Here is a 23,319-nt window from a genome sequence, read left to right as displayed (position 1 = left end):
TTGCATTTAAAACCTGCATATCACACCCCAATAGACTGCAAGTCACTTGCCATGTTAAAAACCATGGCCTTATACACGTAGGCCTCCTCACCACCTGGTCCCCTGCCCGTGTCCTAGAGAAAGCCTGTGGGGGCCCGAATTATGTTGATACTTAGCAGCCTCCCCGTCCCGGACCAGTCTCAGGGCAGGTCAGGTGCAGGCCTGGGGAAAGCTGTGCAGATGGGCCCCAGTCCAGCCAGGGAGGAGAAACTTCTAGTCCCCTCTCCCTCCTAGAGAGCCCCAAGACCTGGAGATGAGGCTTGGTAGTAGCAGTTCTACCCTTTTGGGGCCCCCAAAACCTTCCTGTTGCCTCACTGATCCCCTGTAACAATCCCCCCACCACAAACTCCTCCCAGAGGAGTCATAGATAATGAGAGGCAGAGAATATGGGAGCAACAGGAAAAGGCAACTAATGATTATGTCTAGAAAGGGGGTCAGAGAGAGGTTCACAGAGAAGGTTGTAAGGATAGAGTCTGGGAGGAAGTCGAGGACAGTATATTCAAAAGGAGGCTTTCATCCACTTTTTCATTCATTCAATATATATTTATCAAGCACCTGCTTTGGGTCAGGCCACCCAGGGGCTGGTGACAGTGATGAACAAGACAGCTCCAATCAAGGTTGACTTACTCAGCAGACAGAACAGACACAGGACTTAGAGCCCACAGTAAGGACTGTAAAATGGTGCGGGCACTTTGGAAAACATTCTGCCGGTTCCTCAAAACGTTAAACAGAGAGCTGCCATAGGACCCAGCCATTCCACTCCTAGATATACACCCAGGAGAAATGAAAACATGTGTCCACACAAAAACCTGTATGTGAATGCTCATAGCAGCATTACTCACAACAGCTAGAAGGCGGAAACCATCCAAACGTCCATCAGTGGATGAATGGATAATCAAAATGTAGTATAGCAACACAATGGAATATTATTCAGTCATGAAAAGGAATGAAGTACTCATACACATTACCACATGGGTGATCCTTGAAAACACCATGGTAAGTGAAAGACGCCAGACACAAAGATCATATATGCTTTGATTCCATTCCCATGAAAATCCAGAATAGGGTAATCCATAGAGGCAGAAAGCAAATTAGTGGTTGCTTAGGGCTGGAGAGAGAAGATGGGGTGGGGGATTATAGCTAAAAGTTTCCTTTTGAAGCGGTGAAAACGTTCTAAATTTGACTATGTTGATGGTTGCATATGTCTGAGCATATACTAAAACCACTGAACTGTACACTTTAAATGAGCAAATTATAGGGACACATGAGTGGCTCAGTCGGTTAAGCATCTGACTTTTGGTTTCAGCTCAGGCCCTGATCTCAGGGTTATGGATGGAGCCCCGAGTCGGGCTCCGTGCTCAGAGGGGAGTCTGCTTGAGATTCTTCCCTCCTCTGCTCCTCCCTCTGCTCGCGCTCGCTCTCTTTCTAAAATAAATAAAACTTTTTAAAAATAAAAATAAAAGGGACGCCTGGGTGGCTTAGTTGGTTAAGCAACTGCCTTCGGCTCAGGTCATGATCCTGGAGTCCCGGGATCGAGTCCCGCATTGGGCTCCCTGCTCGGCAGGGAGTCTGCTTCTCCCTCTGACCCTCCCCCCTCTCATGCTCTCTCTCTCTCAGTCTCTCTCTCAAATAAATAAATAAAAATATTTAAAAAAAAATAAAAAATAAAAAATAAATGAGCAAATTATATGGCATGTGAATTATATCTCAACCAAGCTGTTTGTTTGTTTGTTTGTTTAAAATGGGGCCCGGGCCCTAATCCATGCCTCACAGGGCTTACAGCCTAGCAGGGCATACAGACCTGCAACGGGAAATTACAGATGTGAGAATTGCTGTGAAGGGGGTCATAACTGAGGGCCCCACCTAGTCCCGGGCTTCGGGAAGGTCCCCAGGAGGAGGGCCAGGCCAGCTGGACCCTGAAGGGCAGCAGGACTCAGGGGAAGGGAGCCTGGTGGGGGTTCCAGGCTGAGGGACCAGCAACCGTGAGCCCGAGCACACCGTGCCTGTGCTGCTGAGAGTTTGGAGCCCACGACCGCACAACCACACAGAGGGAAGGAGAGGGCAGAAGAGCAAGGCCTCCAAGCCTCAGTTCCCCCCCCGCAGCCCTGTCACTCTGCCCCAGCCAGCTCCTTGCTGATCAGTATGCAAGGCTCTGAAAACTACAAGGATGCTCTGGCCTGGAGTCAGCAGAAACAGAGATTCCAATAGACCGCCCATCTCTAGCCCACAGATGGCTACCGAGATCCAGGAAACATGCCACTGGATTAAAGGAGGAGATGGAGGGGAGATTGCCCACCCTCACCGGGAGGTGGGCTCAGGCACGGAGACCATCCCTTCAGGACTTCCTATTCAGAGTGCACAGGCCCAGGGAGAGAGGAGGCTGGCTGAACAGTCCACTACCCAAGCTTAGTCCTGGACGTGAGCTCGGGGGCCTGGGTGAGCCCCCTCTGGAACGTCCGGCCGTGGCGGGGGGCTTCAGTGCTGTGCAGCAGCGCCCCCATTCTCCCTTCCTCCGGACTGGGAGCTGACTCAAGGCAGATGGGACAAAAGTGCCTCCTAGTGGTGGCCCAGTGGCACATTCCATTCACCTAGGCAAACCTTTCCTGAGCTGCTGAGGGGGCCAGGCCTGTGCAGGGTGCTTAGATCCAGAGAGGATCGGCCTGGGCCCCCTGCCCCCAGCAGGGAAGTCAGAGCTTCACTGCATTCCACTGGGCCTCAGGAGTCCAAATCCTGGCCCCCTCCAGGGCACCCCTGTGAGGACAGGAGGGGAACAGCCCCAAGGGGCCCGGGGAGGATGGAAGCACCCAGAATGGAGCTCCTTGTTTCTCTGTCTCCCCAGAGTATCTCCCATTTCCTTGCCCCTCTTCTCACCTGGGGCCTCTCTTCTCCCTACAGGGCCCTTCCTGGCCCCACTCCCCCCTCTCTCAGGGGCCCTCTGCCTCTGCCTCTCAGAGGCCCTTGTCTTGCCAGGACCCCTTCCTCATCCCAGCCCCCTCGGTGGCCCCAGGGGCACCCGCCACTGCCACTCTCCAGCCCGGGCTTGGACTGGGGGCACTGGCTTCAGAAGCAGAACTGTGACCAGAGGAAGGGGAACAGGATCACCATGTCTGATGGAAGGGAGATAGCTGGGCCCCAGCCATGCCAGCATCTTAACACAACGCCAGGCACACATCAGGAGGGGAGTGGAAGCAACCTGAACTGTGCACCTTCGAGGAGCATCATTTTCACTCCGGGCAGGTGATAGCTGCGTGGGCCAGGTGAGGAACCTACATTACACCTGAAAAACACTCATCCTGCCTGGAAGAGTGGGGATCCCCGAACAAGAGGGGATGCTTTATCCCTCCTGGGGAGGTGTTTAGCTTCCATCTAAGAGTCCTTAGTCCGAGGGGGCAGAGGGGTGAAGGGCCTAGGCAGGGGTGGGCTCAGCCTCTCCCCACTGTCCCCCTCCTTCTGCTGGGCTTCCCTTCCCACAGAGGCAGGTCTCAGCACGAACACCTCCCAGTGAGTGTCTCTTTCCAGCACAAACTTGTCTCCAGGCAAAACGGAAACACTGTGAAGAAGGCGGCTTTTAGCAAAGCCTCTCAGCACCTGGGATTTCCCTGTCTCGCTCCTCCCCTCCCACACACACGCGCGCACACACACACACACATACACACAGCCTGGGTGTGCCCAGGGTTCCCAGACCCTGCTTAGCCAGCCAGGACGGGGCCTCTCCCCACCCTTCCCCGTCAGCAGTTCTGCCTTCCCGCACTGCACAGATAGCATCTCGGGGAGCCCAGCCCCCAGAGGTCCGGCTTCCATCCAGCCTGACCCACTGCAGGAAGAAGAAACTGTCAGGGCAGCAAAAGCTCCAGCCAGCCCAGGGTTTCCAGGGCAACCCCTCCCCGCTCCGTACGGGCCACCCCCAGGAAAACTGGCTGAGGGTTGTGTTATGCATCGTCAGGCAAAATGATGCCTCAGAACTAGAAACTGCTGATGGTGAGAGTTCATCCCAGAACAGGAGTTATGCTTGACTGGTCCCACCTGCCCCGCCTGGTCAGTCAGGCCCGCGGGAAGCAGGGACTCAGGACAGTCCCAGAGCGGCAGTGGGTGATGAAAGCACGGCTGGGGCGTGGGAGGAGGTGGGTGCTGAACAGGAGCAGGGTGCCCACCTAGAAGGGAAGGGAGGCTTGTGCAAAAGAGAAGGGTGGGGCAGAGAGAGGGAGGGAGGGAGGCAGGGAGGGCAGGAGGGAGGGAGGGAGCAGAGCAAGGGGGGAATGGATGGCCATAGCCACACCACCTGCCACAGCGTCGCCCCAGACACGTTCACACTTATCCCTACGATACCGTGAAGGAGAAGGCAGTGTCAGTCCATCTTGCAGATAAGGAAACTGAGGCTTAGACAGGTTAGGGGACGTCCCCAGGTGACCGGTAACTCACGGAGGGGGCGTGCTTGCTGTCTCCCACTGTTCAGAATGGCCGGTGCATAGTGATAATAAAAAGCAGACTGACTTTCAGCTGGTCATATTATCGTTTTTAAGTTCTCAACAGACAAGCACCCGGAGCAGAGCCCTGCCCCCACTCTGCCCCTGGTGCACCACCGTCTAAGGTCACTCTGCTGGCAGGTGGCAAAACTGGGACAGAACCCAGGTCTGTCTGACTCCAAGGGTAATGTCAAGTCTCTGTTGTTCACCTGGCACCCTCGTTGGTGTTCTCAATGCCTCTCCTCCCCCTTTCACCTCCCTAAGGGTCCGCCAGCCGCCTTCCCAATCTCCTGGATCCCCTTGCCTGGCCCTTTCCTCCAAGCAGCCAGACTCACAGTGCAAGAGGCCAGAGCTGGAGGGTAAACTGCGCTGGCTCCCTGGTGAGCACTTGAGTTTTGGATCCTGGAATCTCCTCTTCCTGACGCATCTCCAAAACCAAACGCTCGAATTCCTCTTCTTTTCACTTCCTGCTCCTTTCTCCCCCCTTTTCCTCCTGCTTTGAATCTTTGGGGTGTATTCATGCATTCTACAGAACTAAGTAGCATTCCCTCCACATGCCCCACTCCACCAAGCACTGGAGGCACAGAGAACAAAACGCACCAAGTGTCTGCCTCCTGGAGCTTATAGCCCAGCTAGGGAAGATAGAAGATAAGCAAGCAAATCCAGGCAGGAGAGGACCTCTGATGGTGACAACTACTAGGGGAGGAGGGATAGAGAGGACATGGGGGAGGGAGCTTTAAATAGGGGGTGACCTATGAGCAAAGACCTAGGAGAGTTGAGAGACCCGGCCATACAGCTATCTGAGGAAAAGGAGTTTCCGGCAGAGAAAAGAGCAGGTGGATAATTGTCTGAGGCAGGACTTTTCCTGCCTGTTTGACAGACAATCAGGAGGTCAGGGTGGCTGGAGCCTGTTAGGATGGATAGGGGGAAATGAGGTCAGTGCACAGAGAGCAGACTGTGCAGGGTCCTGTATGCCATTTACTCTGAGTGGGATGGGAAACCATAAGAGCCTAGAAATGACATGATCTAACATGTTGTTAAAGGATCACTTTGCGCTGTTAAGAAAAGACTGAGGGGAGGGGCACCTGGGTGGCTCAGTCTTTAAGCGTCTGCCTTCAGCTCAGGTCATGATCCCGGGGTCCTGGGATCGAGCCCCACATCGGGCTCCCTGCTCCGCGGGAAGCCTGCTTCTCCCTCTCCCACTCCTCCTGCTTGTGTTCCCTCTCTCGCTGTGTCTGTCTCTGTCAAATAAATAAAATCTTTATTTAAAATAAATAAATAAATAAGAAATTAAAAAATGAAATATACGTGTGGAGAACAGATGTTCACCAGAGCGATATGCCTTGACAGTCATCAGTGTGGATAGATGGTATTTAAAGACATGAGACTGTATGATGTCACCAAGGGAATGAGTGTAGGTAAAGATGTGAACAGGTACAAAGACTGGGCCCAAGGATGCTGCAGTGTGTAGAAGTTGGGGATATGAGGAGAAACTGGCTAAGAAAACTGAAAAGAAGCTGCCAGTAATATGGCAGGAAAATCAGGAGAGCATGGCGTCTGGAAACCAAAAGAAGAAAGCGTTTCAAGGAAAGGGGAATGATTGACTATGTCAAATACTGCTGAGAAGCTAAGTGAGGGCTGAGGACAGACCACCGCAGTTAGCAACGTGGAGATCACCAGCGATCTTCCCAAGAAGGATTCTCTCATTATTACTTTCCTGCTTTTCTCTTTAGTCATACATTTGATAACTGGGTCTATGGAAAATAGTAGTAAACTAGGAACATTCTTAGTTTGATAACGAACATCAACAAAGAACCTACAACTAACATCCTACTTAATGGTGAGAAACTTGAAGTTTTCCCACTAAAATTAAAAAATAAGGCCAAGAAGTCCTCTCTCACCACTGTTTTTAACATCATCCTGGAAGTCCTAGCTAATGCATAAGACAAAAGAAAATAAATGCTGTAGAGATTGGAAAGGAAGAAAATAGTAAAAACCCGAGCTGGATAGCTCAGGTCAAAAGCACACACCCCCTTCCAAGCATCCCACAGGATCCCAAGCAGCCAGTCAAGTACAAGTTCCACCAGGCATGGGACAAATAGGATGAACCATGTCACATGCTAGAATAGAAAACACTTGTCTCTGGGTCCTGAAATATCTGCAATATTGGTAACAATGATAATATCCAGTTGCTTAGAACTTTTCCTTCTCTATCCAGATGCTTATTGCTTTGTCTCCCATCCAAGTACTAACCAGGCCCAACCCTGCTTAGCTTCCAAGATAGATGCATTCAGGTGGTATAACCATAGACCAGATGCTCATTGCTTTGTGTCTCTCTATCCTAACCAAAGATTCATCAGTAACACAGGAAACCTGCACACAAGCCTATAGATCAGCCCTAATGTGTGTTTTAGGGGTTCAAAATCATGTGGTTAACTTTCCACACAGGTACATGATCAAACCATTGGCATGCTTTGGCCTCAAATTACGCCACAAAAATATTGACCAGTGGATAAGATAAATCTTCCCCCAGCATAGAGACTGTCTTTTATCTCTGTACCATCAGCACCAAGCACACTGTCTGAGACGGAGTAGGCAACTGATAATTGTGGAAAGAAGTAATGAATTCATGAATTAATCTCTTCTGAGTGTCTCAAATCAGACATGCTTCTATACTAACCCAAATGAGCTTTACCGAAGATTCAACTCTTATGTAAGCAGCCAAACCAGAGCATGGAAGACTGATAAGACAGTACAAAAGGGTTTTGGACTACTTAATCCATCTACAGAGATGCAACAAACCATATTCTCACCACATTATTTCTTACTCAGAGCTGTGCAGACCCTGTCTCTTCTGCATACCCCCTTACACCCCCACCTATTTAGGGGGTTATATCTGTATGGATGCACCTCTTTTGAGCCTCTTGCTGGAGGTGTTACCATCCTAACTTTCTGGTGGTTAGCCACACACTTGCAGTGAAAAAGTCTATTGGATTTATGACCAAAGCAAATTTATGTCCCCATAATGGCAATTGTGGTGGACTTGTGGGAAAAAAATTGGACCATAATGTTTATGTGTTTTTAATGTTTATAGATTTGATGTTATAGCCCTGATCCTGAGGAGAATAGGTGTGTCTGAGATTAGCTCATTATTAACAAGGTTACAGGCATGAAGAGTTTCTGCTAACTACCCAAGCTCATAAATGCATCCAAATGGATTTTTTTGCGTTTTTATGGGGCCAATCCTCAGATCCCCAGACACATAAAAGGGGGAAAGGGATCCACTAGCCTCAGAGGGACTCCCAGCTCCAGTTCGCCCCACTCTGCAATCCCCACTCTGTCCTCACCCAGGAAGCCATCATGTCTTGCCGTTCCTACCGAGTCAGCTCTGGGTGCCACATGGGCAACTTCAGCTCTTGCTCTGCAGTGAACCCCAAGAACCTGAACCGTTTCCGGGCCAGCTCTGTCTCCTGCAGGAGTGGGCCCAGCTTTGGGGGCCTTGGCAGCTTTGGTAGTCGGAGCGTCATCACTTTTGGATCGTGCTCACCCAGGAGAGCAGCTGTAGGCCCTCGTCCCATCCGCTGTGGAGTTGGCTTTGGTGCTGGCAGGGGGATGGCCTTTGGCTTTGGTGATGGGAGCGGTGCTGGTCTGGGCTTTGGGGCCAGAAGTTGTGTTGGTCTGGGATTTGGAGCTGGCAGTGGCCTTGGCTATGGCTTTGGATACAGAGTTGGAGGAGCTGGAGTTCCAGCAGCCCCATCTATCACAGCAGTGACTGTTAACCAGAGCCTGCTGACCCCCCTCAACCTGGAGATTGATCCCAATACCCAGAGGGTGAAGAAGGATGAGAAGGAGCAAATCAAGACCCTCAACAACAAATTTGCCTCCTTCATTGACAAGGTACCTATGACAGCTCAATCTCGGGGTCTGGGATGGTAAGAGCTAAAATGCACTGGGGTGTCCTCTCCCTTAAGAAGAAAGAACCCAGGCCTGAGGCATCAGCCTTGACCCACATCTTTCAGGCACTGCAATACAATTTCTGGGTCATTCTGTTGCAAAACAAGGACAAACCTGAGGAAATGCTGCATGGTGGGATATACTAAGACAGTGGTTTTGTCTTCTGGAGGAAAGAGGAACACCCAGCCAAATCTGAGGGCATCTGGACAAACTAAGACCTAGCACCTAGTCACTTAGAAATATCTCCCAAACAGGCTAGAAACATTAGGACTTTGGGCAGATGTTGGCTACCTGTTTAAAGGGTTTTAACCTTTGAGATCTTCATGTTCTTTTTGAGATTGTCATAGTCTCTGAGGCTGGGTAGCCACATCTGCTCAGGCTCAAGAAAGTAGAGAATGGAACTGAGTAATTCTTGCACAAAAGAAAGAATGTATACTCCTCATGTGGGGTACCCAGATTCAGCTGAGTTGTCTAGATTGAGGGAAATTGTAGGAAACCACCATGGGAAGTCATGATCTTCAGACTGATGAGAGAAACAGTGATGTGGAACTGACATCCCACAAACCATGTCTCCATGGAGCGGGAGTCCTCTATATCTGAGAATGGAAGCTCACCTCTGTGAGCTTCAGGTTCCTCATCTCTGAAATGAGGGGGCGGAGCAAATGATCCAAGTTCTCCTCCAGCTCAACAATTCTCAGCTGATGGAGCATCTGGGATGGTGGATATGACTTATGACCTGAGAATTCCCACCTCCTAATGCCTTATCCCACCCCAATATACTTTACTCTGCTCCTCATTCCCTGTGAGGGATGGCCAATCCGTTTTTAGATATAGGCAAATCCCAGCTCAAGTAGAATCAAATTTTCCAACTTCCAGTGTACCAGCTTGCACTTTTCTTGGAGGGTAGAGAGGACATGGTACTGAAGTGGTTTGGTTCAATAGCTTCTGTTTGCAGCTGAGCCTGACTGAGCATGAGGAGGGGGTCACAGACGTACTCTTCCAGTGTCTACTGAGTTAGAGGCGGAATGAAAGTCAACAGACAAGAGGACAATGTCAACATGGGGCTGAGAGTCATCTCTGGCCACCTGAAGAACTTGTCGACATGTAGGTGACTCTATCAAGCTCTTCAGGTGCCATTTCTTTGCCCCTGTGGATTTAGGTGCGGTTCCTGGAACAGCAGAATAAGCTCCTAGAGACCAAGTGGAACTTCCTCCAAGAGCAGAAATGTGCCAGGAGCAACCTGGAGCCCCTCTTCGAGAATTATATCACCAACCTGCGGAGGCACCTGGACATAGCAAACAGCGACCGGGCCCGGTTTGAGGCTGAGAGAAACCACATGCAGGATGTCCTTGAGGGTTTCAAAAAGAAGTAAGTGGCATCTAGACTGCATAGACCAAGGACAGGCAGTGTTTGGTTCCCAAAGCAGCTGCCATGTTCAAATAACAGCAGCTGTACAAACCGGGGTTGAATGCTGGTTTCAATACTCACCCTAGTAGGGGCAACGATATGTAAGGGAGGAGGAGGAGGCCCTCTGTGGGTCCTGAATAAAAAGGAGTCTTGGAATTGGGCATGGTTTGTCCCTAGTCTGGTCTGTGGGAATGGACAGTAGACTCCAGAAACAGCCCTCTGGTTTTGAGAATAGTGCTCACGTTCAGCAGTGAGTTGGGTCCTACTTTCTCTATGTTCAAATGCAATGATTCCAAGTCTTTTCTAGCAGAGGAGCATAGCAATGGTCCACATTTTCAGACCCCAAATCTAATTTGAGAAGGTAAAAGGGATTTGGAAAATCTGAGGGCCACAGGCTCATAAAAGGTCCTAAAGATGAGACAAAGTAGATGAGAATATGTAGGTGGCAACAGGGACTCGTGCTCCTAGGGCTCACTGGAGAGTTGGGAGTAATTGCCTGTCAGTTCAGATGAGAACTCACCCTCTCAATCCTTATCATCCAGGTATGAAGAAGAGGTGGGATTCCGGGCCAATGCTGAGAATGAGTTTGTGGCTCTGAAGAAGGTAAGGGAGAGCAACAGGTCCAAGCAAGCTTCTCCTCCAGACAAGAAAATATTCCCAAGACAAAACCTGCCCCACCCCCCGTACCCCACCTGAAACGGCCCAGGCAGCCCCGTGGAGTCTGGGGCCACTCACACAGAGTGGAACCTCTAAGGTCATAACAGGTCCCCTTTGGAGTTCTGATTTGGCCTCAGATTATTTAGGATTGGGTCTTCACAAGAGCAGAGGTCTGAAGAGATGGCCTTTTAAGAGTCTTAGATTATCCATATGCTCCTTGCCTATAAATATGCATTCAAAAATGTCCAGCAGCCCCCAGGTAGTAGGGAGAAGAACAACAGTCACTAAACTGCATTCCAAGGGCTCTCCCACCTATCCCAAAGCCTGGCCTGGCCCTGTGGGGATTGGCCTGATCTTCCCACCCATCTCCAGACTCTGCCAAGTTTAAACAGTACACAAGTGATGACCATTTTCTCCTTCTCTCTTTTATGCAGGATGTGGATACAGCTTTCTTAAATAAGTCTGATCTAGAAGCCAATGCAGATACCCTAACTCAGGAAATTGACTTTCTGAAAACCCTATATATGGCGGTAAGCATTCATCCCCTCTGAGCCAAACAAAGAGATCTGTGCTTAGCCTGGACTCCTGGGGGGCTTTGTCTGGACTGGCATAATTTCTAACATTTAGTATCGTACATCTTCCTCCTGTTCCAATCTATTATCCTCTAAATGTCAATTTATCTACAAGTGGAGAAAAGAAGGTAAGCAAGCAGGCTTCTCAGCAGGTCTATGAATAAACTCCTTAGATCTACGCTCCAACTCCTCGTTGGCCAACCCAAAGACTGGGGTCTAAGAGCATCCCTTCCTCTCTACCAATCAGAAGACTCTGAAAAACTGATTTGCTAGTAGATGTAAGAAAAACTGTGTTTGACCTAATTGGCTAAATGAACTAGTTATCTTTTGCTTGGTAAGTGGTCTGTTTGGTCTGGTACAGAATCAGCCAGAGCTAATGTCCGGCTCTGAGCAGAAAGGCATCAGAAAGCTCCCTCTGGAGCCCTTACAGGCCAGTTCCAAGCCCCTGGTTCTATTAAGGACTTGAGATACAAGAATTCCTAGACCACCATGTTCTAGAATATTATCAACTCTCGATGATCCATGACCAGCACAGTCACTTTGTGGACAAGCCAAAGAAAAGTTTCAACACTAGCATGGCTCTCACTCTCCTCTGCCAAGTTCCTAGGCCCCATGTATTCACCTAGGTGAATAAGGAGTTAAAGAGGTGTCTTCGAGTATATAACATTTCAAACTGAAATAGTTCTCTGTTCATGTCTTTTTCTTTGTCCTCCCGTTTGGATGGTCAGCTCCATCACTTTGCTCTGAACAAATGAGCAATGCTCTCTGCTCCTGAAGCCACTCCTGGGGCCCCTATGGCAGAGTCCTGGCCCCTGATGGGACTCTGAGCCCAACTGTCTTGCTCATCCTCCAACACAGGAAATCCAGTTGCTGCAGTCACACATCTCAGAGACATCGGTCATCGTGAAGATGGACAACAGCCGGGACCTGAACATTGATGGAATCATCAACGAAATCAAGGCCCAGTATGAAGAGGTCGCCAGGCGCAGTCGGGCTGATGCTGAGGCCTGGTACCAGACCAAGGTGGGAAGGGGAGTGGGGGGCTGAGGAAGGGGTGTAGGCAGCCCTAGCTAGAGTAAGACTCATGTACGACAGAGTGGGCCCAGTGGAAGTCGAAGGCTTCCCAACTCAGTTGGGGCTGTGGTCTGCACTCAAACTTTGGACCCTCATAACATCCCCCTCTCCCTGCACAGTACGAGGAGATGCAGGTGACAGCTGGCCAACACTGTGACAACCTGCGCAACACACGGGATGAGATCAATGAGCTGACCCGCCTGATCCAGAGACTGAAGGCAGAGATTGAGCATGCCAAGGCTCAGGTGGGCAAAGGAGAGGAGAGAAAGCCCCAGAGGGAGGAAGGGGAGCTGTGTTTCTAACCCCACCCGGGGATCCCCTAGTCCCTGCCAAAGCCCACCTGCATGCCCCCTTCCTGCAGCGAGCTAAGATGGAGGCTGCAGTGGCCGAGGCAGAGCAACAGGGCGAGGCAGCCCTCAACGATGCCAAGTGCAAGCTGGCGGATCTGGAGGGCGCCCTGCGGCAGGCCAAGCAGGACATGGCCCGGCAGCTGTGCGAGTACCAGGAGCTGATGAACGTCAAGCTGGCCCTGGACATTGAGATCGCCACCTATAGGCGCCTGCTGGAGGGCGAGGAGATCCGGTGAGAGCTCTCAGTGCAGCTGGAGGGAGGTCAGACTTAGGCATCTAGAATGACTAAATGGGAGAGGGAACCAGGTGAAGAATTGCCAGTTTGAGTGATCTTTAAAGGTAGCAGTATCTTCTCTGCAAATATTAGTCAGGTTGCCCTTGCCAGGGAATTAGAAGATGGTTCCAGCTTTTTGCCTCCAAAACGCAAGTTTCTAGACAGTCTGCACCAGAATCATAGGATGTTTTGCATATTGGTTATCTGTTTAAAAATAATAATAAAACCACATTTCCTCAAATATTTTGATTCAATCGTTTTGGAGCAGAGTCTAGGAACATGTGTTTTTTCAAAGCTCCCGGGATGCTTGTAAGCTAAGGGTAAGAACCACCGGTCCACTCTGCCAAGAAAGCCTTTCTGATAGCAAGCAGCTTTTCAGGGACCAACACTGCTTGTGAACTCACTTATTTCTTTCTCTCCCCAGGATCTGCGAAGGTGTTGGACCAGTAAACATATGTAAGAAACTTAAGTTTTTTCCTCTTCATATTCCTCTCCTGCAGCTCTGCAAATTTCCTTCAAACTCAGGCTCATGTTGGGATTAGGAGCCCATGCTGGGCTGGCCATGAAAGTCAGGAGAGCGAGGACCATCTAGCCCCTGGACTAGGAGCATCCCTTAGCTGAGGTCTGAGATCTCCCCAGAGCCTTCATTCCCTAGAGAAAGCAATCACAAAAGTTTGCAGGGCCAAATAGGGGGGAAAGGGTTCCAGAAGAAAGTCAGCCTTTTTCCTTTGAGTGGTCTTGTCCTTCAGGGACAAAGACCAGAGAAGGAATGAAAAGACCTGTGCCAAGGAGTCGCCCCCACACCCATGGCAGGGGATGGGACAAGGATGAGCAGAAGTCTTCCTGCTGCTACTACCAGGCAAAATATTGTTTGTGCCCAAAGCATGCAGGGGATTATGGTGGGCACTGCAGGGCAGGGGAAGGTAGGCACAAAGAAGGCAAGCCCAGCCCCTGCTCTCTAGAATTAAAATCATCTTGAGATGAGCCCTATCCATTGTCAACCTGTCCCTCAAGCCCTGTGGAGAGGAATAGCATTAGCACTCCCCTTTATGCTCACTTAGAGAAAATATGTGGTTTACCAGAAGTCCCAAAGCTAGTCAGTGGCACAGCCAGAACTCAAACCCAGATTTCTGATCCAAAAGTACAAATCTACACAGATGTATGGTGGAGCTGAGTGCTACATTGGGTGGGTCAGGTAGTCAAAGCTACTCATCCTCAGATGACCTGCCCTCAGAGAGGGGGAGGTAGCAGGGAGTGGCTTTCTGCAAGAGGTCAAGCTTGAGTGGAGGTCACAGATGATGCGAAGGATTCCAGTAAAAAGAGAGGGAAGGAGAGGAGGGCCCCTCTACAGACAGGGCTGGTCTAAGCAAGCTTTAGTGGGATTGGCATCCTGGGATATGGAGGTATGCCCAGTGGATACCAGAGGGCTAAAGAGCAGAGACATCAGTGGGTCAAGAGAGAACTGGCAAGGGACTCCTGTTGGAGGGACAATGTGGGAACCCCCAAGGAGCATGATATAATCAGGAGAGAGAAGCCCCATGGCTTTATGGGAGCTACTGCTCCAGTTGTCTGGATAATCCAGCTCACCGCCCAACCTGACTTCAGCCATATATAAATGACAGTCAACTTATGACTATATGCGACCTGGGGAACTGGCTGAATTCTCCCATTTTAATCTGAATGTTTAACTTTAGTGGAGTCACGGCCTTTGAGTCACCCAGGCAAAAGAAGGGAAAAGTGGGTGTTGTCTGGGTAGGCAATAGGGACCACTTCCCCCGGTGCCACCATCCTGTCCCCTCCTTCCCTGCTCCCAGCAGACAGCATGGAGGTTGGCCCCCAGGCGTGGGCAGCCTGTGTCGCTGACAGTTTCCTCTCCCTCCCGCAGCCGTAAGCAGCTCCCGGGGCGGTATAGTGTGCGGGCCTGAGCCCCTGGTCGCAAGCTCCACCCTCTCCCACAGTGGAGTCACCTTCTCGGGCAGCAGTGGCATCCGGTCCAGTGGCACCTGTGATTCCAGCCTGGGCGGGGCCCAGGTCATCAAGGCCAGCAGGGACCTGCTGAGCGCAGGCTCCCGAGGCAGCTCGGTGCTCATGGGCGAGGCTTGCGCTCCCAGCACCCCCTGCCTGCTGCCCACCGAGGGGGGCTTCAGCAGCTGCAGTGGGGGCCAAAGCAGCCGCAGCTCCAGCGTCCGCTTCATGTCCACCACCACCTCCCATCGGACCAAGTACTGAGAGGCCAGCGCCAGTGAGCCACCAACCCCGGAAGAACCATCTCGATGTCACCTGCTTCTGTCCCACAGGCGTCTGGACTTTAGGCCAGAGGGGGCTCCAGCTACCCCAACTGCCAGGAAGGCAACTCTGCTCTCCCCAGGGATTGATCTGCCTGGCCCCTGTCCTCGGGGGATTTTTTTTCATCACCTAGATGCTCTCTCTGCAGCCCCAGTAGACTGGCTTCTCCCTGACTCCACATTTCCGCTCTTTGGATCACTCTTCACCATTCAGTTGAACAGCCTGAAGAAAGGCACATTCCTTACAGTTACACAAATCAGTGCACTAGGGAGAAAAAGAACAGTCGAAAGCCAAAAAGAAGGTGCTTGGGCACTATTGCCATCCATAGCTTTGGATTAATTTGGAGAATGGAGAGCTGATGTCCACACTGCAGGCGTCTTTAGCCCACTGCCCTTTGCTTCCTTCTTCCTTTCCCTGGCAGGAGAAGGTTCTTTCCTTCTCTTCCTCACCTGAAAGGATCCATAGTCCTTGGTGGCCCAAGGGATCCCTAAGTCCCCTGAGATGGTTCTTCTCCGAGTGGCAAATGTCCTCAATGCTTCTCTTCCTGCGTTGTTGGTTTAATGTGCATGTGGGTGCACGAGGTTGGGGGGTGCCGATGGAGCATGAGCTCTGCTCTGCTGCATGGACCCTGCCCCTGTGGTGGTATGAAGGAGACCCGACCCTGTCCACTGCAGGGGGTTTGTGTCTGCAAGCTCCAGGGAGGTCTGGGAAGGGGGGGTGCCTCTTGGTACTGTTCTTTGCATTGCTGGGTTTTCAATAAACTTGCCAATCTAACATCACTAGGACTCTGGCTTCTCCTTCTGGATCACACTGCTGATGGGAGAGATTGCCTCCTAGACTCCACCAGCCCACCAGCCCAACCCCCCACCCCAGGGACCTGCCAAGGGCAGAGGCTGCTATCCTCGACACAGGGGAAGCAGAGGGGAAAGAGGGCTCAGGCCCTTCCCTGCAGGAGCTCGCAGCTCAGTGGGGGAGAGGATAAATGCAGCAAAGGCCCTGAGAACAAGTGCCCAGCAGCCCACTCCTCTCCAGGTGTTGCCCTACACCTCCTGACCAACACAGACCCTTGCCCCTGTTCCCCAGGTCCTTCCCCAGCCCCACTTCCTCTGGGACCACTGCAGGATACTCATCCTTCTGCCCTCACACTTGTTTCCATCCAGCTCACTCACTATGATATTGTTAGAAAGGCCTTACATAGAAAACTAATCATGGCTCTCCCCTACTTATAGACCTCAGTGGCTCCCCATTGCCTTCCAGAAGAACCCAAACTTCCTAACATGGCATACAAGCCCTGAGTGATCTGCCCATATATTTCCACCCCATGCCATCCCTCCGTGCACCCTACTCTGGCCTCTCATCTTTTATTCATTCACCCAAAAGACACTTGTGAAATGCTTACTTCCTGCCAGGCACGATGCTGGGAAAACAGCAGTGAACAAGACTTGGTCCTTTCCACCCAAGAGCTTACGTCCCAGGCTGACAAATGGACAGGTAGACAAGCAATTACGTCTTGATATGCTCAGTGCTGTGTTAAGAGTGGAATTGATGTTACAATGCACAGAGGAGAGGCCCGACCTAGACTTGAAGCATCATGAAAAGCTTCCTGGAGGACGTCATGTCACAGCAGAGATGTGATGGGTGATGAATTAGCCATACAAAGAAGGAAGAAGTACTCCAATCAGAGGAAACAAGGTGTGCCAAACCAAGAGGTTGCAGAGAGCGTGCCCAGTTTGGGGATCCCGCTGGGGCTGAATATAACATAGCCTGCAAGTGATAGCTCAGGTGGGGGCAGGAGGCAGCCAAGGGGTGCTCGTGACCAGCACCCAGGGTACCGCTCCATCAGGGCACACATCTCACGCAGGGACTGTTTGCTGCTCTGCCTCACCTCGAGAGTCCTCCTCCTAGAGCAAGAAGCACACCTTTCATCTTTATGGATTCTGCCTTGCTCAGTCAGCAACCTGAGAACTTACAGGTTGCTCTGCTCACAGCCTGAGGCCTGCCTGACCCTGGACTCACCAGCCCCCTGCCCTCCTGCTTCCGGGAGCTCCACACTAGCCACCTCATCTGCCATGTGTGAAGTCACACACACCCCTCAGGTGGCGGCAACATCAAGGCAGCCCCCGTCCGGCCTTGGTGCCTCTCCTCAGCCAGACTTACATCTACCCTGTGCTGGTTATCAATCTATTGCCTTAGTTCCAAATTCACCCTTATTGCCTCCCCTGTGAAAACAGATCTGATCCTCTGGATATTTTCCTTTGCTAGCTGGCACGGTGCTAATTAAGCCTCATCAGTAGGCATTTCCAGGGACGATGGAGAGACATCACAGGAGCAGGACTTTCCTTCCACTGAGCTCTCTCAGCAGTTTCTCTGCCGTCAGATTCCTGCAACACAGACAACTTCTATAATATCAGGCCCCCACAATGCTCACAGTAGCACCCAGCAGCCAGGAGCTTCCCAGCACCCCTCTTGGGCAATCTCATAGCAAGTGCCTCCAGCAAACACTTCCTCAGGAAAAGCTTGCCCCAGCACCCTAGAGGGTGGATTTCTGGTAAGCTCTGGATGGGAGATTTCCAGCAAGTTCCACTGGTATGGCACCACAGTGACTTCTCTGGAATCCAGTGAGCAGTGCTGTGCCTTGTCCAGTGAGACTGGGACCTCAGTCATGGCTTTTCCTTGGGGCCATAGAGGTAAGGACTGTCCCTTATATCTGTCACTCTGTACTCTTTACAGTCCTCTGGACTTCTTACTAGTCAATCTTTCAGGACTCCATCCCCAATGTTATCTATATTAAACTTCCCCTGTTCACTTGCTGTGTTCTATTATCTCCTGACTGGACCTTAACAGACACATGCCACTTGGACAGCAGCGCTTCCAACCTCTAGGGTGAGACAGCAAGCCAATACTGGGACTCCTCAGGCTCCATTCACTGGTTTCTTCTCTTCTCTCTCTGTCTTACCCCATAGGTGATCTCAGCCAATCAGTGTTATGGCTTTAAAAGTCATCCATATGTCGATGACTCCTGAGTTTGTATCTCCAGCCCAGACCTTCCATTAACTACAGGCTGGTATATACAGACACAAATCATTGACATCTCCATCTGTGTAGCTAATGGACATCTCGAACTAAACATGTCCAGAAACAAACTCTTCACCTTCCTTCTTCCCTCTCCATGCTGCTTCTTCCATATTAAGGGCATATCCATTCAGTTGCTTAAGCCAAAAAACACTTTAGAATCATCTTCAAACCCTCTCTCTATCTCATAGCCCCATATTTAATCCATCAGCAATCTTGCCAGCTTTACCTTCAAATAATATCTAGAATCCAACCACCTCTCACCACCTCTGTGACTACCACTGAGGTCCAAACCACCACCACTCTTGCCTGGATTACTGCAATAGCCTCCTATCTGGACCCTCTACTTCTCCTCTCACCCTCCCTCAGCATGTTTCCAAAAAGCAGCCAGGGTGATCCTGTTAAGACTAAGTTGACTCCCAGTTGCATCCATGATGGAGTAAGCCTATTATAGCCTGTCTCTCCCACTGATTACAACTAAACTAAAAACTCTGGATAAAATCCAGCACAACTATTAGAGGACTCTAAAAAGTAAATAAAAGCTGGTAGATCATGGGAGGAAGACAAAGCTTGAAGAAGCTTTGTATTTCTTTTCCCTCTGCTCACATGGCAGGTCCCCATGGTAAGGCTGTGAGCCATCAACATGATCAACTAGAACTCTAATAGAAATCCCATCTTTCTAACCAGAGGAAGGGGGCCCCTGTGGGCAGGAAAATATGGAGGGGGAATCCTCATGTTTTTCTCTTTTCTTTCATGGCTTTGCCCTGAGAGCAGATCCCAGTCATGAAGCTATGCAGCAGCCATGGCATGGCAGCAGAAATTCTAAGACAAACCTGATCTTTCTGGCAGGAGGAGCCAGGAAAAGAGACCCCTTCTACGGGGGAAGGGATGAGAGAGAAAAACTGGATGAGCAGATTCCTCTGTGTGTAAATCCACACATGTACAAGTCCTGGGCTCTCCCTTGAGCTACACATGCATGAGAGACCCAAATATCATGCCAAAGCTTTGAGAACCGAAGTAACATTTAAGTCACTGCCCACATTTCAGACACACCCTAAGTGGATAGACACAGGACAAACACAAATCAGCAAGCAAAGAAGGCTTGAAAATCGCAATTGAACTAAGTTTCCCACAGATGAAGAACTTTCAGTCTGAACCTAATTAGGCAGATTCCCTATTAAACAAACAAAACAAAACAGAAAATTCTTCAGAGGATTTTAGTAGGACCAAGAGTCTACACATCATAATATTTAAAATGTCCAAGATACAATCTAAAATTATTTTGACATCAAGAAACCAGGAAAATGTGACCAATTTTCAAAGGTAAAGAAAATCAACAGATGCTAGTCCCAAGATGATACAGATGTTGGAATTATCACACAAAGATTTTAAATCACTATTATAATGATGTTCCATAAGATAAAGGTAAACACATTTGAAGTGAATTAAAAGGTAGGAATTCTCAGCAGATAACAGAAACTATAAAAACAGAACCAAATAGAAATTTTAGAACTAAAAAAATACTACATTTAAAATTTAAAAGTCATTGATGGGCTCCATAGCAAAAAGGAAAGGACAAAAGAAAGTCAATAACTTGAAGATAGATCAATAGAAATTATCCAATCTGAAGAATAAAGAGAAAAGAAAATATTGAAAAAAAATTTTAAACTAGAGAAAAATGATACATTATGTATAACTAGAGAAAAAATGGCACATTATGTATATGTATACCACAGATTTCTCATCGGAAACTATAAAAGGCTGGGGGCACCTGGGTGGCTCAGTCAGTTAAGCATCTGCCTTCAGCTCAGGTCATGATCTTAGTGTCCTCGGATCAGGCCCTGCACTGGGCTCCCTGCTCAGCAGGGGGCCTGCTTCTCCCTCTCCCTCTGCCCCCCACACTCATGCTCATGCACTCTTTCTCTCTCAGATAAATAAATAAAATCTTAAAAAAAAGAAACTATAAAAGGCTGAAGAAAGTGAAAAACCTCTTTAAAGTACTGGGCGGGGGAAGGGGAGGAATGTCAATCCAGAATTCTATAGCCAGCAAAAGTATCCTTAAGAAGGGGGGGGGGCAGGGAGGGAACCAGAAAGACATTCTCAGATGAAAGAAAACTAAGGGAATTTGCCATCTGCAGACCTACTCTAAAATTAAGGCAGAAGTTCTTCAGAATGAAAGAAAGTGATACCAGAAAGAAACATAGAACTTCAGGAATAAAGGAAGAGTAACAGAAATGGTAAATACTGAATAAATATAAGACTGTTTTCCTTCTCTCATGTTCTTTAAAGCATATAGCTGACTATTAAAAACAAAAATTATAACATGGTCTGGCAGGGTTTCAATGTATGTAGATGAGTATCTATGACAGCTATAACATTTTACATGAAGTGACAAAATATTAACTCTAGTAGGTAGACTGTGAAATATTAGATTATTTACACTGTAATCTCTAGAATAGCCACTAAAAAAATAATACAAAGAGATATACTCAAAAGTTAATAAATAAATTAAAAGGAATATTTTTTAATGTTCAAATAATCCAAAACAGACAGGAAAGGGGTACCAAAGAAACAAAAATCAGAAGGAACAAAAACAAAACAAATAATAAAATGGTAGCTCTAAATAAAACCATATTAATAATCACACATAATGTAAATGGTCCAAATTAAATGGCAGAGATTGTCAGATTGGATTTAAAAAGATTCAAATATACATTGTCTACAAAATGTCCACTTTAGATATAAAGATATGGATAGGTCAAATTAAAATGATAGAAACAGGTATATCATAAAAACTATAATCAAAAGAAAGTTGGAATGACTGTATTAATATTAGACAAATTAGATTTAAGAACAAGGAATACTGCCAGCAGTAAAGAGATATTATACTGTTAAAAGGGTCAATTCAACAAGAAGACATAACAATTCTAAATATGTATGCACCTAACAACAGAGCTTCAAAATACATGAAGCACAAAGTGATAGAACTGAAAGGCAACATGGGCAAATCCACAATCATACTTGATTTAAACACTTCTTTCTCAGTAATCAACAGAACAAGTAGACAGAAAATCAATAGGATTACAGAAGACCTAAACACTATCACTCAACCTAACAAATGACATTTGTAGAACATTCCACCCATAAAACAGAAAAATACATATTCTTCTCAAGTGACAACAGGGAACATTCACCAAAACAGGCCATTTTTGGGCCATAAAACAAATCTCAATGAGTTTAAAAAACTCAACCCCATATAAAGCATGTTCTCTTACCATAGTGTTATTAAATTATAAATCAGTATCAGAACAATATCTGGAGAATATCCCCAAATACTTGAAAATCAAGCAACATACTTCTAAATAACAAACAGATCAAAGAGGAAGTCACAAGAGAAGTTAGAAAATATTTTAACTGGGTGAAAATGAAAACACAGCATATCAAAATTTTAGGATGCAGCTAATGCAGTGCTTAGAGGGAAATTTATCACATTGGATACTTAAGTTAGAATAGAAGGAAGGTCTCAGATCAATTATTTAAGCTTCCCTCTTAAGAAACCAGGAAAACAGGGGTGCCTGGGTGTCTCAGTTGAGTAAGTGTCGGACTCTTCATTTCAGCTCAGGTCATGATCTCAGGGTTGTGAGATCAAGCCCAGCGTCAGGCTCCTCTCTGGGCATGGAGTCTGCTTGGGATTCTCTTTCCCTCTGCCCCTCCCTCCAACCTCTCTCTCTCTAAAAAAAAAAGAAGAAGAAAGAAACTAGGAAAAGGATAGCAAAGTAAACACAAAGCAAAGAGAAGAAAGGAGATGATAAAGAAAAGAGCAGAAAAACAATGACATTGAAAAACAGAAAGACAAAGTAATACAACTGAAAACTGGTTCTTTCAGAAGAATGATAAAATGGGTAAAGTAAACCTCTAGCCAAACTGAACAAGGGGCAGGGAAAGAGAAGGCAAAACTTAGCACTAGCAGGGGTGAAAGAGGGACATCTCTACAGACACTGCAGATATTAAAAGGTTAATAAAGGAAACTTTTATGCCAAGAAATCTGGGAACTTAGAGGAAATGGACTAATTCCTTGAAAAACACAAATTACCAAAGCTCATTCAAGAAAAAATAACCCAAATACAAGGCCGGTTTCATGGGCATGTGTGATATTGTGATTTGTAATCAGAAATAGATATTTAGTTTTCATCCTCTTCCTGGCACAAGGGTTCTAAAACCCTTGGAATTTCCTAAGGGAGAAGAGTGATAAAGTTGTCTTTTGTTATGTTAATAAGCTGACTTTATACTGTACCTAAAGAGAGAGGCTAGATGCCCAGGGACCCAACCAGTGATTAGAGGGTTGGAACTTCCCAGAGGCGGGGAGGGGCTGGAGGCTGAATGGATCGGATCAATCATGAAGCCTCCATCAAAACCTAAAAGGACTGGGTTCAGAGAGCTTCCGGGTTAGCGAACACACGGACATGTGAGGAGAGTGGTGTGTCTAGGGAGGGCCTGGAAGCTCCACGCCCTTCCCCACACCTTGCCTTATGCATCTCTTCCACCTGGCTGGTCCTGGGTTACATCCTTTTATAATAAACCAGTAATCTAGTAAGTAAAACGTTTCTCTGAGTTCTGTAAGCTGCTGTAGCCAACAGATAGGATCCAGAGAGAGGGTCACTGGAAGCTCCAATCTATAGCTGGTTGCTCAGAAGTCCAGGTGACAACCTGGGCTGGCACCTGGCATCTAAAGTGGGAGTAGGGGTAACACAGAGGGGGTGCTATAGGACTGAAGCCTGAACTTGTGGAATCTGATGCTATCTCCAGGCAGATGATGTCAGAATTGAATTGAATTGCCGGACATCCAGCAGCTATCCAAGAATTGCTTGTTGGTGTGGGAAATTGCTCCCCCCCCCACACACACATCAGAATTGTGACCAGAACTCTTAGTGTGTGTCCTGTGCAAAATCACACAGGGTCCAACACCAGAGAATGCCCCACACGTGGTTCATTGACTACTGTCACTAAAATCTTGAAGTGTGAAATTTTTGAAAATTCTTGAAATTCTTAATTTTAAACAACAGGCCCTGCATTTTTATTTCACACTGAGCCCCATAAATTGTGTAACCAGTCCTACCCAAACGGCTGTAGGTCTACTAAAGGAATTGAATGTGTAGTTTTAAATCTCACAA

General features: G+C 48.3%; 1 protein-coding gene across 1 annotated transcript; it reads left to right on the top strand.

Annotated features, from left to right (window-relative positions):
• Nucleotides 1-7,862: 7,862 nt before the first annotated feature.
• On the top strand, nucleotides 7,863-15,370 carry KRT84 (keratin 84). The gene is made up of 9 exons (XM_006745816.3): nucleotides 7,863-8,399; nucleotides 9,616-9,824; nucleotides 10,406-10,466; nucleotides 10,955-11,050; nucleotides 11,951-12,115; nucleotides 12,286-12,411; nucleotides 12,528-12,748; nucleotides 13,215-13,246; nucleotides 14,676-15,370. The coding sequence occupies exons 1-9, from the start codon at nucleotides 7,863-7,865 to the stop codon at nucleotides 15,017-15,019; spliced, it is 1,791 nt and encodes a 596-aa protein (XP_006745879.2). The 3' UTR covers nucleotides 15,020-15,370.
• Nucleotides 15,371-23,319: the final 7,949 nt, after the last annotated feature.

This window comes from Leptonychotes weddellii, chromosome 5 (assembly GCF_054177405.1).
Source record: "Leptonychotes weddellii isolate Sample4059 chromosome 5, ASM5417740v2, whole genome shotgun sequence".
Taxonomy (NCBI): domain Eukaryota; kingdom Metazoa; phylum Chordata; class Mammalia; order Carnivora; family Phocidae; genus Leptonychotes; species Leptonychotes weddellii.
The sequence above is the reverse complement of the archived record's forward strand: the minus strand, read 5'-3'. Positions and strand labels throughout refer to the sequence as shown.

Excerpts from the sequence above, each read along its gene's own strand:
- KRT84 (XM_006745816.3), top strand. The coding sequence starts at position 7,863 with ATGTCTTGCCGTTCCTACCGAGTCAGCTCTGGGTGCCACATGGGCAAC. Across the intron at positions 11,051-11,950 it reads TGAAAACCCTATATATGGCG|GAAATCCAGTTGCTGCAGTC; the intron begins GTAAGCATTCAT and ends CCTCCAACACAG. Across the intron at positions 12,116-12,285 it reads AGGCCTGGTACCAGACCAAG|TACGAGGAGATGCAGGTGAC; the intron begins GTGGGAAGGGGA and ends CTCCCTGCACAG.